General features: G+C 34.2%; 2 protein-coding genes and 1 long non-coding RNA gene across 4 annotated transcripts; 2 read left to right on the forward strand and 1 right to left on the reverse strand.

Annotated features, from left to right (window-relative positions):
* Nucleotides 1–250: 250 nt before the first annotated feature.
* Nucleotides 251–6,886, forward strand: LOC104896871 (uncharacterized). 2 transcript variants are annotated; one of them, XM_057395911.1, is made up of 2 exons: nt 251–868; nt 4,087–6,886. In XM_057395911.1, the coding sequence occupies exon 2, from the start codon at nt 4,780–4,782 to the stop codon at nt 5,719–5,721; it is 942 nt and encodes a 313-aa protein (XP_057251894.1). In that variant the 5' UTR covers nt 251–868; nt 4,087–4,779; the 3' UTR covers nt 5,722–6,886. The 2 variants fall into 2 exon arrangements, with proteins under 2 accessions (XP_057251894.1, XP_057251893.1); XM_057395910.1 differs by having other exon boundaries at nt 257–868; nt 4,041–6,886.
* Nucleotides 6,887–7,779: 893 nt separating this feature from the next.
* LOC130591970 (uncharacterized) lies at nt 7,780–16,978 on the forward strand. Its single transcript, XR_008969955.1, has 3 exons — nt 7,780–8,102; nt 16,233–16,297; nt 16,795–16,978. It is a non-coding gene; the product is annotated as an uncharacterized LOC130591970 (long non-coding RNA).
* LOC130591969 (uncharacterized) lies at nt 10,686–11,402 on the reverse strand. The gene is made up of 2 exons (XM_057395992.1): nt 11,019–11,402; nt 10,686–10,929 (listed from the first exon to the last, which is right to left on the reverse strand). Exons 1-2 carry the CDS (start codon nt 11,338–11,340, stop codon nt 10,913–10,915), a joined length of 339 nt encoding a protein of 112 aa, XP_057251975.1. The 5' UTR covers nt 11,341–11,402; the 3' UTR covers nt 10,686–10,912.
* Nucleotides 16,979–17,813: the final 835 nt, after the last annotated feature.

Raw genomic sequence — 17,813 nt, forward strand, 5'->3', positions numbered from 1 at the left:
AGTATAACATGATCCTTAGAGTAGGCTCCTCTATCTCAACGGGTAAAACTGCTTTAGAACCATAGACAACCTCTTTTACCCATTAGCCTTTTGCATTGTCTAGTTTCTTTTTTATGTCTCTTCATAGGATCTTGTGAACGTTTCCACTTGTCCATATAATTCTATATTTTTAGCCCTAAAATTAATCTTATAGTTGTCTTCTTTATAATATTTATTGACTTTTAGCAATTATGGGTTATTTACGTTCTTATTATATTTTATTGAATAAATATCTTAAATAGTGTATTATTTTAATTATATGTATTTCACAAGTTCACTTTGAGAAAGAAAGGCAACAAGAATAAAAGAAAAGAAAAATAAAAAAAGAGCCACTTTAGTTGGGATGCAAAGAAAAGAAGAAATACATAAAGGACTTGTTGTGGGTGCTCACGTGAGCTTGTGGAAAACAAAAGAGCAAACTCATATTTTCTTCCTCCTCATTTCCTTTTTTCAATGTACAGAGCAACAGAAAATAGGAAATTTCCTATTTTCTAATTCCATGATCAAGTAGGAAGGGAAAAGGAAAATTGTTCCTTTGATTCAAGATTCTTCAACGAATTCAAGAGTCTAATATAGGGAATATGGAGCATATGAAATTATTTCTTTCCATCTCTACAAAGAATTTCCCTAAAATTGATAATTGGGGATTTCTCAATCGGGTATATAAATTCCTAATTTCTACCGCAAGAACACACACAAACAGAGCAATAGAAATTTAGAGTTGTGAAAGCAAGGTAGTAATACAAGGAGATCTGAGGCTAAGAGATTGAGGAGTATTGCAAGAGAGTTGTCGACATTTTTGGAGAATCACGTGCAGCGTTTGCCTTAGGTTAATCCGAATTTCATAAGTTTCTCTCTTCTTTACTCCTTGATTATCTTGTTTTTGTGATTGAACTTGGTTGTTATTTTTGTTAATTAGATGATATTTTGGTTTCTAATTTTTGATTTTGGTCTAAGTGTTTGAATGTTGAGTTTATTCATATTTCAATATTAAGTTTTGTATTTATTCAATTCATGTGTTAATTTGTGTTTGAATTATAAAAGTTTAATCTCAATACTTGTAGTAGTGCACGATTACTTGTATGAAGTACTTAGACTTTGCTAACTTCCTATTAGGCGCGACGTTTAATGGTAATTTAGAGATGATGACTTAATAATACTAGTGTGAGCGGCTCATAATTAGTTTTTTTAAGTATATGAATTGAACTAATAAACCAAGTTTATTGAGATTGTTTATATTTTAGCAAGATTGTAGGTTTCTAATGAGCAAAATATTGATTTGACCGCTACGGTAATTCAACAACCTATTTACTAAGCTTATTATTGAACTAGACCAAACGACTTGGATTAAAAAACTAAGTTGTGTATAATTTATCCATGGTCAAACCTAAGTTTTGTTGGTTGCTTGTTTGTCACTTGTGAATAGTAGAATAATATTTATTTTTCTCTAAGCTTATTTATAGTAGATATTTAGGTATGATTTTAAAACCCCCCATTATATGTTCATAAGAGTAAATAATGTTTATACCAGCATTTATATATATTCTTTATGTGCATAATAGTTTAAATTTTGTTGTGAGTTAACTTTGAGAGTTAGGAATTTTTAATAATCTTCTCGTGGGATCGACCCTTTCTTACCCTTTTACTAGTTGTTAGTATTTTTTGAAGGAATACGATTGGTATTATAAATTATTAATTTGTGTACGGTAAACGACACGTATCAAATTTTGGTGCCGTTGCCGGGGAGATATGTTTTAGTTTCCTATTTATCAAAGTTTGACTTACTCCTTGTATATTGTTGTATATTTTTGCAGCATGACAATAAAATTTCAGTTGTAAATTTTAGTCTCTAAAGGTCCTACTGTTCAACCGTGTCTGTACTATATCTCTGACTATGATCTGTTAGTTAGAGTAAATTACACTAGTGTATTTTTGTGGGTGTGTCTTGCTATGCTATTATATTTAGTGAACTATGAAACATTTCATGCGCTTGAATATCATATTTGCTTAGTTTCATCTTGTGCCTAATAAGTGTGTTAACTTTGCTCAATTAATAATGAATCTGCATGATTATCTACTTGTGTTCCATTTTGTCCCACAAATGCCTTAATTTATTTAAGTAAAAAAGTAGTGAGACATGAGCAGGCTCACATACATATCCTTAGTATAAAATTGTTGATTGCTTAGGAGTTTAGAGAGTTTGATTTTGTCTCTAGTGCTCATTTAATCTCTGATTTTTATGACTAGAAGTGCTAATTGGTTCATCTTGGTTTGCGTGGCTTAGCTAATCAGTTTTGCATCTATACTTTTCTGTGAATATATAGTGTGAGGAGTGAATCTTTGTGAAAAAAAATAGAGGTCATTTAGTTGGACTAGCAACAATGTTAACAATCTAGTATTCTTCTCACCTAGTAGTCTGATATTTTTATTTATTTATTTCTATCTTTGCCTATAAGTCAAATCATTAGTATATTTTATGTCGTTTGCTAGTTTAAGTTGGCATCTTATATTGTAGTAGTGTAACATGTCCATATCATGTTTGCATATAACATTTTGCATGATATTAGCTTGTTTCAAATCCTACATCATATTTGTTGGGAGTATCTTTGGTATTGTTCTAGAATTATACACTTTACTGCTTGATTTTTTTTTCAGTACAATAAACAGTGAATGTTGGTGTTGTGCCTGCTAGTATTTTCGCTAAGTGCTTTTTAGATTCGTGCATATAACTATAAGTATAAAACATGGAGTAATATGTCAAGGATTTTTGTATAACCCACCTTTTTGAATCCTGTAGCATCTTTTGCTTTTCTTCCTATCTAATAGACAATGAATTTACTCTTTTAAAGGCTACCACTAAAGAAGACTAAAAAATTAAACAGCTTAGAATTCCATGCTAATGAGTAGTAAGTTCTCACAAATTTTATGCATAATTACATTGCACAAACCTTCCTAAAAAGTTATGTTAATGTCTAGTTGTCTGCAAGAGTAAATATTGGCTCCAGCTAGGCTGACATCTTGTTAAAAAAAAAAACAGGGGGACTTCCTCTGTTTCTTATTGTGAGAGTTTAAGTAATAGTGCTTAGTTATAATGTCTATAAAGTATAAAACAAATGTGCTCTCAGTTGGTATAATTCCCTTTCTTCTAATTTGTTTTAAAAGCTTTTGAATATGGTACTAAAGTGGAGCAGTTGTAGTTAGACCACATGTGAATGCTCTTACTCCTACAGGTTAGATCAGTAAGTTGTTAATTTTATTGGATATTGATGCTGCCAGTTTGTAGGTTTAATAGGCTGCATTTCCCCCTCTATACTCATGCCTTTAACTTACCTTACCTTCATTGCATAAGTCAATTAGTAATGATTTGATTAGGTTGACCTCAATGTTCGGGAAACCACATTGATATTCTGTTTGAGAAATTAATTTTATTTCAGAGCACTTATAGTGACATGCCGTTCTAAAATGAGAATCACATCATAGTATTAAGGAAGTATTATAAAGTATAATTTTTACGAACACTCTATAAGAGAGTTAAGTTCATTTTCTTTTTGTAAGTCGCAGACATGCTTCCTCTTGTTTAGCTATTTATTATTAGAACTTGATTATGAAAACCAACTGAACTAAAGAAGATGAACTATGTGCTTATGAAGTAAATTAATGGACTTACCCTTCATGTTTCTAAAATTAAACAAGTCGATATTCTTGAAATGTTAAACTGGGCAGCATATGTATAATCGAGTAAGTTGTCCTTACTTTCACGCTTCAAGTAATGTGGGCTCTTGCGATTCCAGTAGTTTTCAAGTAATCTGAATTTCTACTATTACTATCTGCGAGTTATTACCTGCTAATATTTATTATTTATTCGATATATTGAGGAACTGAGATGATTATTGTTAAAGATGAAATTCATATTACCACTTTCTACTCCTCAGTTAATTACTCTGCAAACAACCTGTAAATCACTTGGAGTATATAATAATTCTGCATTTTTTTGTTTACAGTACATGAAAACACGCTTACGTCGTGAACAATTGCTATTTGATCCAGAAATAGAGCGGACAACTAGAAAAACAAGGAAATAATTCTTACAAAAACAACTAGAAGAATGTCTTTATCTTGAGAACTTATTCAAAGATGGAGAAGAGATGGGTGATGAAAGAACCTTGAAGGAGCTAGCTGCACCTAAACTGGTTGATGAACCACTTGGCATTGTTTTTCCATCCATGGAGAAACCTCTAAAGTTAAACTCAGGTTTTTCTCAACCTTGTACCAAGATTCTATGGCCATGGAGGTGAGGATCCAAATCGATTTCTTAAAGAATTTTTGGTTGTGTGTTCTTCTATGAAACCATAAGGTAATCCTAATCATGTCAATATACATTCTTTTCCATTTTCATTGTTTGACATAGCTAAAGATTGGTTGTATTCCCTTCAATCTGGATCAATTACTACGTGGGATGCACTACAAAAAGCTTTTCTAGAAAATTTCTTCCCTGCTAGTAGAATTAGATCCATTACGAAGGAGATTTGTGGTGTCAAACAACATTCTAATGAATCATTATATAAATATTGGAAATGTTTTAAGAGACTTTGTGCTTCTTCCCCCCAACATAATATTAGTGACCAACTTCTTATCGAATTATGAGGGTCTTTTGGGTAACAATAAAAATATGATTGATGCGGCTAGTGGGGGTGTTTTAGTTGATAAAACACCTACACAAGCTAGACATTAATTAGTAACATGGCCCAAAATGCTCGACAATTTGGGTCACGTAACGATGTGAAAATAGTAAATGAAATTGAGTTAACTTCTGTTAAAAGTCAGTTACAGGAAAATGCACAACAAATAGCCACCCTCACTACATTGATGTCTAAGTTTGTTGGGAATGAATCTAAGGCTAAAGTTTATGGTATTTGTTTTGATTTTTCTCACAATACTAATGCTTGTCCTACAGTGCAATTTGAAAATGTGAATGCATTAGGAGGTTTTTCTGGTCAACCCCAAAGAAAATATGACCCCTTTTCACCAACTTCTATTGAAGGTTGGAGAGACCATCTGAACTTAAGATATGGACATAGACCTCAGTTTAGTCAAGGTAATTCTCGACCTTTTATTCATCAAAACCCTCAACCTCAACCTTCTAGCTCTTCCTTAGAAGACTTAGTGAAGCAACTTACCACCCAAATTGGCCAAGTAAATAATCAGAATGTTGAGTATCAAAAGAAAACTGATTCCCATCTCCAACAACTTGACACCCATATTGGTCAAATTTGTACTTCTTTAAGTAATATAGAAAATCATGTGTTAGGCGAACTACCATATCAACCTTTGCAGAATCCAAGTAAAAAAGTTAACGCAATCTCACTAGAAAGAAGAACCACAATGGATGAGCCTTTAGGAAATTTAAATGAACATGAAGATGATGACATGCAGGGAAATAGAATTCCGTTATTAGATGCAATAAAGTTGGTTCTTAAATATAGTAAACTCTTGAATGACTTTCTCACTACATCTAACAAACACAAAGGGGAAGAAGTTTTGAGACCTCGTAGTATACCAACCCAAAAATATGAAGACGCTGGATCATTCTCAATTTCGTGTAGGATAGGTGAGACTATTTTTTCGACAATGCGTGTTAGATTTAGGATCCGCGGTAAATGTTTTTCCCCTCTCTTTATATGACATGTATAAGATGGGACCAGTAAGACTTCTAGTGAGATCCTTATTATGGCTGATGGTAGTAGTGTTTGTTCTATCGGATTATTAGAGAACATTCTTGTTCAAGTCAAGCACTTGTGCTTTCTGGTTGATTTTATTGTTATCAATGTAATGCATAATTCTGAGATTTTATTAGGGAGACCATTCTTAAAGACTTCAAAAGCATTAATTGACGTTGCTCACGATTGTGTCACTCTTGAAAGCAATGGAGAGAAACTTAATTTGAATGTATTTGAACAGGAAGATTCTGATGTAGAGTCAGGTGCTACTAATTATGCTGCTTATTGTCTTGCCCAGCTTCGACCGAAAAATTTGGAGATTTTACTAGATGAGATGGTGCACGATGTCGGACTAGGGAACATGTTGATGAATGCTCTAAATGAAATTAGTTTGTTCGAATGAACATAGAAATACGTCGAGCCAACGACGTAAACTAAAGGCGCTACTTGGGAGGCAACCCATGATATTTTGATGGCGACAACCATAGTGGGAGTCCTATGCTACGCTTGCTGGTAATCAAGACCTTTGGCCGCGCATATCAACACACACCACATTACCTGGTCCAGTACACTATTGACACCAGTACCATAGCACAGTACCAAGGCATTGTCCCCTACTCCCATCTTTGTCATAAAACCAGCTAAGTCTTCTCTTTCTTTCCTTCATTTTGTAGGAATCTATAAGTACTATAAAGCGGAATTTCATGAATCAAATTCATAAGCACTTAAATCAGGATCATATGCATATACAATTAAGGATCACATACAAGTTTAGAAATAACTATTGTAGCGTGATTTCCACAAAGCTTGAATAACCCGGATTGAGAATCTCAGATGTTATTCCTCTACTTAGTCCACCAACCCAGATCAAAACTCCACCAATGCTAGTTGGAAAGGAAGAAAACTTCTTCTTTGGTTTCTTGGAGTATAACGTGACTTTTGAAGAGAGAGAATAGGAGAGAGAAAATAATAAGAGAATAAACTGATTGTTTTCTTTTCTGCCTAACCCAAATATATAAAAGTATTTAGGTCAGATTTCTCTCCTTTTCCCCTCTCTTGGCGGCCACCCTAGGGCCCTCTTGGGCTCTAGGTTTCTTTTGTTGATCCAAGTTTAATGTGTGACCTTGTAGGATCCGTTAATTGGGCTTCGGGTTTATTTATTTACTAATCCGAAGTTCTATATCTTTCTTAGCAAGACGTATAGACGACCCAATATAACGAACTTATTATCTCTATAATAGATCCATTATAATTAGTAATTGCATTTAAGTCGAGGACATAAATCCTTCAATCTCCCACTTGTCCGAGACGAGTGTGCAATGTTTTTATTCCTCAAGTCTCTTAATGTCTTAATTTGATAGTATGATCATATTTCTATATCATCCATACTAGCTTTCAAATTATTCCTTGAAATCCGAGTTCAAATTGTCAAACAAATGATCATCGAATGATCCATTTGAGCACGGCCATGCATTTTCAATTTTTCACTCTTCAAGGGGCCAAGACACCTATCCTATCTCATATAGGAGGACTTTTCCAATCTTGTAGTAACCAATACTCCCACTCAACTTTTAGCACAACCTGAATGCTGCCTTTATAGTCCCCTTTTACGGCATGACGTTTGACAGTATCAAAGCTATACTAATCATTGGGCTAAGTAATGTTCTACTCATGTCTCAGGAATCTACTAATATAATTTCGAAGTTATAAAACTTCTAAGTAGGTCCAGTTCGACTATGTATCAACTATACATATCCATATGATTGATTAAACATCTCTATGTTTCCATAGCCCATGAAACGGCGCTATCAATCAATCTTATATGCTAATCCCTTTAATAAGTCATTTATGTCCAGTTTAATGACTTAGATTAGGAACTTTAATATTCTATGAATTCTGTTCACTTATGGTGTTTCATTCATCAAATCACATATTTGACAAAACCATAGAATTCAAGATATATTTTGGACATTTTATTTAATACCAAACCAAAATTAAATAAGACAAAATTTATTATATAAACATAAATAGCAAAACCATGTCTTTACATTGTAATAAGTTTCTCTAAACCTAGTACAATCTAAAGCCACTCTAACATTTGCTTCAAGCCTATAGCCCTAGCGTGACACTCATGCTTGGGTTGAGGTAGCGGTTTAGTTAGCGGATCAGCCACGTTCTCATCCGTATGAACTTTGCAGATTCTGACATCCTTCCTGTCAACTATCTCTCGAATGAGGTGATACTTCCTCATCACATGCTTGGACTTGTTATGTGACCTTGGCTCTTTTGCTTGCGCAATAGCACCATTGTTGTCACAAAACAACTCAATTCCTTCCAGAACACTAGGTACGATATCCAGCTCTGTCAAGAATTTTTTTATCCAAACTGCTTCCTTAGCTGCTTCAACTGCTGCTAAATATTCTGATTCTGTCGTAGAGTCTGCTACAGTGCTTTGCTTTGAGCTCTTCCAGCTCACTGCTCCTCCATTCAGACGAAAGACATACCCTGACTGAGAGCGGTAGTCATTCTTCGGTTTGGAAGCTTGCATCCGTGTAACCTTCAACAACCAACTCACTTTGTCCCCCATATACTAAGAACATGCCTTTAGTCCTCCTTAAGTACTTAAGGATGCTCTTAGCTGCAGTCCAGTGTGCTTCTCCTGGATTTGCTTGGAACCTGCTACACATGCTCAAGGCATATGCAACATCAGGTCGAGTACTTATCATGGCATACATAATAGACCCTATAGCCGAAGCATAAGGAATGCTACTCATTCGCTTTAACTCATCAGGCTCAGTCGGGCACTGACTCTTGCTAAGCGATATGCCATGTGACATGGGAACGAAACCTCTCTTCGAGTTTTCCATGTTGAACCTTGTAAGAACCTTATCAATATAAGTTTCTTACTTAGCCCAATCATCCTTCGAGACCTATCTCTATGGATTTTGATTCCCAGTATGTACTCAGCTTCTCCAAGGTCCTTCATAGAGAAACAACTTTTTAACCATTCCTTGACTGACTCAAGCATTGGTATGTCGTTTCCCATGATTAGTATGTCATCTACATACAGAACCAAGAAGACTAAGCTGCTCCCACTAAACTTCTTGTAAACACAAGACTCTTCTTCGCTTTTGATGAAACCAAATTGTTTGATTGCCTCATCAAACCGAAGATTCCAGCTCCGAGATGCCTGCTTCAATCCATAAATGGATCTCTGAAGCTTGCAAACCCTTTTAGGATTTTCTGGATCTTCAAAACCTTCAGGTTGTGTCATGTACACATCCTCATTCAAGAACCCATTCAAGAATGCGGTTTTGACATCCATCTGCCAAATTTCGTAATCGAAAATGCAGCAATCGCTAAAAGTATCCGAATTGATTTAAGCATTGCTACTGGAGAAAAGGTCTCATCATAGTCTATACCATGAACTTGTCTGAATCCTTTTGCAACCAGTCTTGCTTTGTAGACATAGACATTTCCATCTTTGTCTGTTTTCAATTTGAACACCCACTTGCATCCAATAGGGTTAACCCCACCAGGCAAGTCAACCAGTGTCCAAACTTTATTCTCAGACATGGAGTCTAACTCGGATTTCATGGCCTCAAGCCATTTCTCAGAGTCTGGGCTCGTCAAAGCTTGTTTGTAGGTAGTAGGTTCTGAATTTTCCAAAATCATAATTTCAGAATTCTCAGTCATTAGGAAATCAACCAACCTTTTGTTTGGAATCCTTGGTCTACTAGACCTACGCGGGGTCTGAGCATCAAGAGAAAGTTCTCTTCAACAGTTTGAAGATTTTCGCTTGATTCAACTTCGAATGGGACGGTAGGAGGTTCATGCGTTGAATACGTTATCTCCTCAACATGACTTTCGTCTTGTTGGGCCGTCTCTGACATGGTGTGAGCCACGTCCAGTTGTTGCTCATCTCGAATTTCTTCGAGTGTTATTTTACTCCCACTTGTCTTTCTAGAAACAAATTCCTTTTCAAGAAAGACACCATCACGAGCAACAAACACTTTGTTCTCTTGACGGTTATAGAAGTAATAACCCCTTGTCTCTTTTGGATACCCCACAAAGAGACATTTATCTGACTTGGGTGCGAGTTTGTCTGATAGTAACGCTTTACATAGACCTCGCATCCCCAGATTTTAAGAAAAGACAAGTTTGGAGGTTTTCCATTCCATAACTCATATGGAGTCTTTTCTACAGCCTTTGACGGGCTCCTATTTAGTGTGTGTGCAGCAGTTTCGAGAGCGTATCCCCAAAAAGAAATCGGTAGATCAGCAAGACTCATCATAGATCGAACCATATCTAGTAAGTTGATTCCTCCTTTCAGATACACCATTTAACTGTGGTGTTCCTGGTGGAGTTAATTGTGAAAGAATTCCACAATCCTTTAGATGATCATCAAACTCTTGGCTCAAATATTCACCACCACGATCGGATCGTAGTGCTTTTATTGTCTTACCAAGTTGATTCTGTACTTCATTTTGGAACTCTTTGAATCTATCAAAAGATTCCGACTTATGTTTCATCAAGTAAATATAGCCATATCTACTCAAATCATCAGTGAAGGTGATGAAGTAATTAAACCCTCCCCTTGCCTTTGTGCTCATAGGCCACATACATCTGTATGTATGAGTCCTAAAAGATCGCTGGCCCTTTCACCTTTTCCAGTAAATGGTGATTTTGTCATCTTCCCATTAAGCATGATTCACATACATCAAATGATTCGAAATCAAATGATGGAATTATACCGTCCTTTTGTAACTTGTGAATGCGCTTTTGGTTTATATGACCCATTCGGCAATGCCAAATATAGGTTAGGTTAGAATCATTTGATTTCTTTTTCTTGCTATCTATGTTATAGACTTGTAATGATTTATCAAGCACATATAAACCATTTATCAAATTAGCTCTGGCATAGAAATATTATTGTAAGAAATGGAACAACATTTGTTCTTTATTTCAAAGCAAAAACCTTCAGAATCCAAAACTGAAACCGAAATTATGTTCTTAGTTATTGTAGGAACGAAATAACAATTATTTAATTCTAAAATAAGCCCAGATGGCAAGTGTAGACTATAGCTCCCACGGCAAGTGCAGCAACTCGTGCTCCATTTCCAACGCGTAGCTCTACCTCGCCTTTTGCCAACTTCCTACTTCTTTTTAGTCCCTGCACATCATTAACTATGTGAGAACCACAACCGGTATCAAATACCCATAAAGAAGTAGAAGTCAAATTGATTTCTATAACATATATACCTGAAGTAGAAGCCCCAGACTTCTTTATTTCCTCCAAGTATATCGGGCAGTTCCTCTTCCAGTGTCCAATCTTGTGACAGTGGAAGCACTTGCTTTCCGCAGCAACCTTGGGCTTGGCGGTTGGCTTAGGTTTTTCAGCGACAGTGGCAACTTGCTTGCCTTTGTCCTTCTTTCCTGCCCATTTCTTTTTGAAACCCTTTCCCTTTTGAACCAACAGAACCTCTTTCTTTGGTTCAACCTTAGGGATGTTCCTTTCAGCATTGACCAACAATCCATGCAGCTCTTGCAAAGTCTTTTCAGACTCATTCATATTGTAGGTCATTCTGAACTGATTAAAACTTTCAGGTAGTGAGTGGAGAATGATGTCAGTAGCCAACTCGAGCCTATAAGGAACCCAAGTCTTTCCATGTTTTCGAAAAGACCCATCATTTCGAACACATGGGGCCAACAGCTTGACCCGGCTTCAAGTGACATTCAAGATCTCCCTGTTAGTCTCATACCGCTCAACTCGGGCCTGAGTTTTAAACATGGCCCGCAGCTCTTGCATGATCGTGTAGGCATCCTTGGTTTCGAACCTCTTTTGGAGGTTCGGCTCCATGGCTGCTACCATCAAACAAGTGATTGGTATAGACTTATCACTAGCCTGTTTTGCACGACGTTTTTCAGCGTCAGTTGATTCATCAGTTATTACAGGAAGCGGGGTATCTAAGACGTCCTCTCGACCCTCAAACCTCGAACGAGTCTTAAGGTCCTTTCCCAATTAAGGAAATTTTCACCATTCAGTCTGTCCTTTTCCAGAAAAGGACGAATGTTGAAACCGGAGTTGTTGTTGTTTATTAGACATGATATCTATAGACAGAAAAATAAGGCAAAGTTCAATTTTATGTTTATAAAGCAACCTAAAACATGTAAAAGGTTTCTAGGTTGACCACCTATTCAAAATTAAAGTCCCCTATGAATAAGTGTTTTACAAGATCCTATCAACATGTAACACTAAGCAGACGGAGGCCTTATCTTAACGTTACATTATCAAGGTAAGTAAACTCTTTTTTCTAATTATAACACTTTATAACTCTTGTTTAGATGGATAAACATCGCATGTTTAACTATCTCTTGCTTCAAAATTCAAAACGCTTTTGATAATTTTGTTAAGGACAACCAAACTAAGTTGTAAAATTCGCAATTTTACCTTATATCCCAAAATTAATGATAACACCTGCGGAGGCATGACCTATTACTATTAATTAAGGGTTTTATAAGTACTTTATGTTTGGAAAAGCAAACCTTAATATTTACGGGGCCTAAGTTTATTATGTTGTTATGAATTAGTGAACTCTAGCGCATCAATAACCAACATACAATAAACTTATAATAAAATGCAAAAATAAAATGATCTAGTATGGACCCTAATCCTAAGAACTAAGCATCAATGGCTCCTTCTTGGACTCTTCATGGATCTCCATCCACTTTTTCCATGGGCCTTCTCTTGATGGGCTCTTCTTTGGATTACATAAGTATCAAAATAATTTAAATAATAACTAAATTAAATAAATTACAAAAATACTTAACGACACGTAGATCGTATTTAAAATTACAAGAATACATCATGATACGCAGATAGTATTTTCTATCTTAATTTGGGCCATACTAGTCATACATAGCAAATATATCAGAATATAAAAGCCACATAATAATATCACATATTATACTTGCCAATCAATTAAAATATCAAATATTCTTAATTAAAGCAAGAGGATAAAATTTTAAGTAATAACTAATCACCTAAAGATTCTATCCCTTAAATACTAGCCTAATTAATTTTAATTAGATTAAAAAATCAGATTATGGATTGAAATTTATGACCAAGTAAACATAATTGAAATTTACTTATCTTTCTCAAAATTCTGTTTTAAAAATAAAAATTTCCAAAAGATAAAATAAAAAACTTTTTGGCTGCTGCCCAGTTTTTTGTCACGTTTCTTAAAAAATTTTTTTTTTTTTTAATTTTAATTTTGAAAACATCCGTGAAATACAGCAGCACAATGCTGCTTTCATGCTCGACCATGACCGGACCAAAAGCAAAACCCGGCGACCTTCGCAGGTCACCTCGCCGGCAAACTTGCCGGCATTTTCTTTCGCGCCCCGACACCGCCGTATAACACCAGCAGCGAGCAGCCCTGCTCCGCGAGCAACCGTGCGACGAGTAAGCAGTTCTACCGCCACCCTTTTCCCCCCGACGCGACTGCTCGCCGGCAGTCAGCGTCTCCCTTTCCGGCATTCTCGCCGGCAGACCACCTGCTCCCCTTCCTCCTTCTTTTCTGTTTTTCAAACCTTTTTTTTTTCTTGAAGGATATTAAAAATACAACTTCTTGTAAATTTAATTAGGTGATCTTGATTAAATTAAACATAACTTTTTATGTTTAATACAGAAAATTAAATTTTAAAATCTCTATTTTAATTAATTTTCAGATTTATTCATATAATTAATCACTAATTCATATAAAACACCTTTTACATGAATTTATCTTCATACATAAACGATTTTAAGCATGAACATTTTATTAATAACATGAATTTATTTTCGAAATTTAAAGATCTAAAATCAGAATTTTATAAGTTTCGAAAATTAGGGTTTAGGAGGAGAAAATTTCGGCTATTAAAATTGAGAAAGCAAGTAATTAAAACTCCTTTTAACAAATTGAAATTAAGGGAAATTCCCACTGTGAACCCTGTACTATGGAACAATTGCAATGGTAAACCGTTTTTCTTTTAAGTTTCAAAAATAACCCTATACTTAATATTATACAACTGTGACATTAATGATGGTTGCGTTTGTTCAACTTAATAATAACAACTTGTACATTTTTTTTTATAACAATAATAATAATTTTATTATTACATAATAATTATGATGATAATAATAAGTAACAATAATAATAATTATTATAAGTAATAATAATAATAATAATAATTAAAATAATAATAATAATAATAATAATAATAATAATAATTAAAATAATAATAATAATAATAATAATAATAATAATAATAATAATAATAATAATAATAATAATAATAATAATAATAATAATAATAATAATAATAATAATAATAATAATAATAATAATAATAATAATAATAATAATATAATAATAATAATAATAATAATAATAATAATAATAATAATAATAATAATAATAATAATAATAATAATAATAATATAATAATAATAATAATAATAATAATAATAATAATAATAATAATAATAATAATAATAATAATAATAATAATAATAATAATAATAATAATATAATAATAATAATAATAATAATAATAATAATAATAATAATAATAATATAATAATAATAATAATAATAATATAATAATAATAATAATAATAATAATAATAATAATAATAATATAATAATAATAATAATAATAATAATAATAATAATAATAATAATAATAATAATAATAATAATAATAATAATAATAATAATAAGTTCCAAATAAATTCAAATTTAGATTATTGCTGTACAATTGAAATTTCAAAAACACTTTTGAAAAAAAAAAGGAAATTTCAAAAACACTTCGTTTGAGAATTTAAAGAAAAACCATAGTCCCTCATTTCATTTCCCCCCAATTCCCAACCCAGTTGTAATAGCCCTAGTTTTAAGAGAAATTATTAAATGTTAATTATATCCATTAAGTTAATTATGTTTCGAAAATTATTGTTTTATTTGAGTTGAGAAGTATGAATTTTATTGTGGTATTTGTAATATATTTATTGTTGTAATTTTATGAAAATATTATTATAAATTATTTTGGGTCTTATTGGCGACTAAATTGTGCGGTATTTGATCAAATATGAAGTCAAAGTCGATTTTCCCTTCAATTCTTTTCCCTTTTGTCGGTTTAATGAACAAAACCCAACTACAAACTTTATCTCGTCAATCGTCATTTCTCTCATAACCCCTAAACCCGAAAATCAAACCCCAACCAAAATCCTTCTCCCTTGCGTCTCTCTCTCACACCCGCATCTCGCTGCCGCGCCGTCAGTCCTTGTTCGCCGGAGTCGCGCTCTCTTTTCCCCTTCGTGTTTTCTCCCTCCTCTGTTCGTGTTTGGCGTTGCTTTGCTGCTCGCGTGCTGTCGCGATGGTGATGCTGGTGTGTTCTGTGGTGGTGTTGTTCCTGTTCGCTGTTGTTTTGAGTCGCACCGCCTGTTCGCCGCTGACAGATCTGCGTCGCTCCACAAACTACGGCGAATTGTCGGAGCTGTGCTCCCTTGTTTCTCCCTGCTCTGTTGAGCAGAGGTAAATCAACCTCTTTCTTTTCCTCTTGAAACTCTGATTTCCAGTTTTGTTTAGCCTAAGTTGCTGTTGTTATTGCTGTTGTGTTGATGCGTGGTGTCAGTGTTGGTGTTATATTATTGTTGGTGATGGTGATCTTTGTTGTTGATGCTGCGTTGTAGAGGTTGTTGTGGGGTGGATGTTGCTATTGTTTGTTGTTGCTATTATTGTTGTCTGTTGTTGTTGTTAGTGTTGTCGCTGCTACTCTTTTAGTGGGTTGTGGTGTGTGTTGTGATTGAAGAAACAATTACACTAAGGTTTCAATTTCTTAATGGATAATGGTATCATTAAGTTGTCTTATTTTCATAGTATTAAAATTAGTTGCTTGCTTGTTTAGGGATGTTATTAGTAGAGTGGCAAGTACGGGCTTTGGACAAAGGACATTTTGGAATTTCGTTTGTTTTGTATTTCTCCCTGAATGTGGATTGTGGCCATAGTTATGAATGTGTGGATTGTGGAAATGTTATTTGATAATATGAATATGCAAATGTTTTGCTGGCTTAGTTTATGAACTGAAAATAGAAAGTGGGTAAGGTATGGGTGGAGGATGGTTACTCTTTTGACCTGATACGGTCGGCTACGCTCCATAACGAACATTGGGGGTAGTATTGCTGGGCTCCATAACGAACTTTGGAGGCAGCGTTTGTCCTTTGTCCAAAGCCCGTACTTGCCACTCATTTGTTTAAGAGAATGAGCTATGCCAGCGGTGTTATGAGATGAAAATGATTTGAGAAATAAGACAACTTAATTGTTGATTGTTCTATTGCGACCATTGCTCACTGCTTATATTTTTTTGCTTATTTATTTGATCCTGCAGTCACATTCAGCTCTTTGTCCCTTCTTAAACGGTTATCCTTTTGTTTAGATTATCGATTTAGCCCATCGAAGCTGTTTAGATGATTAATTTTCGCGCAGCTGCAAATTGTTAAGGTTAGTACCTCTCAGATGACTTTAGTTCTCTAATTTTGCTGTGTGATTTTGGTATAGAGTATAAGAACAGGTTTCCACTGTTAGATTAAGTGGTATAGAGTTATGCTTATCTTATATGCGTTTATGATGTTAAATTTTTTTGATCTTATCTTTGGGTAACAAATGTCTTTTCTTTTTTTCAATCTTTTGGTGCACATATTTGTTCATGGTGTCATATTGGAGCTGTCAAATTAAGGAAAATAAGGTGGTTTTCACGTAAGTTTCTAATTATTTTAATGAAGTTCAAAATTCAAGATATCATGAATAGATATTTATAGTTACTATAACGGTTGTAAATAATGGTGAATAAAATTGCTACCTGAATCCTTCTAGTTGTGGCTTTGATGCTGTTAAATAAGTATTTTTAGTCAATCTGGAAAGGTTTGTGCTGCTGACTTGCTCATGTTTGTTTTTGCACGATCATTGTTGTTCATGTACTTAATCTTGTGTTATTGCAGCGGTCGTTATGCTTTTTAGTTGTTTCCGGTGCAAGTTGTCGTGCCATTGCATGCCACTACTACCGGTTAAGCCAATTTTTGTACAAGTTATTACAGCTTTGTTAAACTAATATTTGTTATTAAACTAATATTTACTATATGCATGTGTTGCAGGTGCTTGCGGAATCCAACTATTCAAACAATTGAAGAAAATATAGAAGAAAATAGCATGACACTAACAAAGAATGAGGCAATTGAAAAATGGAATGACACTATTCAAACTATTAGATATATTTTTTTTTTCTCTCTTGTAGTTTCCAATTTCTTTTTACTGTAACAATTGTGAACAACCAACTAACTAGACATGTTAGTTGATTAAGGTGTTTATATAAATGACAATTATTTTTTATCTATATAGTAGCTTTTATCGATTCATTAAATTGTTTTGTTTGTTTACTTTTAGTATTAATATAGCATATATAGTATTAATTCATAAATCGTAAACTGTAAAATGTGTAGTTGCCCCTAATAGTTTTAATAAAAATGTCAAAAGTTGCACCTAAAAACATCCTTTAGCGACTAACTTATGGTTGCATTAGAGGCAACATATAATTAGAGATGGATTTATGGTGCCTCTAAATATAAGTGGTCTTATCAACAATATAACTTGTGTGCCCAAAAAGGTGGCATTAGGGGCAACCTAAATATATTAGCGACAGACATATGGTTGCCTCTAAACGTAAGAGGCTTTAGCAGAACTGTAACTTGTGTGCCTAAAAGGTGGCATTAGGGGCAACTTATTATTAGCGACAGACATATGGTTGCCTCTAAACATATCAGTCTTTAGCCGCACCATAACTTGTCTGCCTCTAAATGACGCATTAGGGGCAACCTATAATTAGCAGATACCATAATTTGTCTGCCTCTAAAACGTGGCATTAGGGGCAACCTATAATTAGCGACAGACATATGGTTGTCTCTAAACATAAGAGTCTTTAGCAACACCATAACTTGTCTGCCTTTAAAACGTGGCATTAGGG

The sequence above is a fragment of the Beta vulgaris genome, chromosome 6, assembly GCF_026745355.1.
Source record: "Beta vulgaris subsp. vulgaris cultivar EL10 chromosome 6, EL10.2, whole genome shotgun sequence".
Classification (NCBI taxonomy): domain Eukaryota; kingdom Viridiplantae; phylum Streptophyta; class Magnoliopsida; order Caryophyllales; family Amaranthaceae; genus Beta; species Beta vulgaris.

Coding starts and splice junctions, on each gene's coding strand:
- LOC104896871 (XM_057395911.1), top strand. CDS start 4,780: ATGGCCCAAAATGCTCGACAATTTGGGTCACGTAACGATGTGAAAATA.
- LOC130591969 (XM_057395992.1), bottom strand. CDS start 11,340: ATGACCTACAATATGAATGAGTCTGAAAAGACTTTGCAAGAGCTGCAT.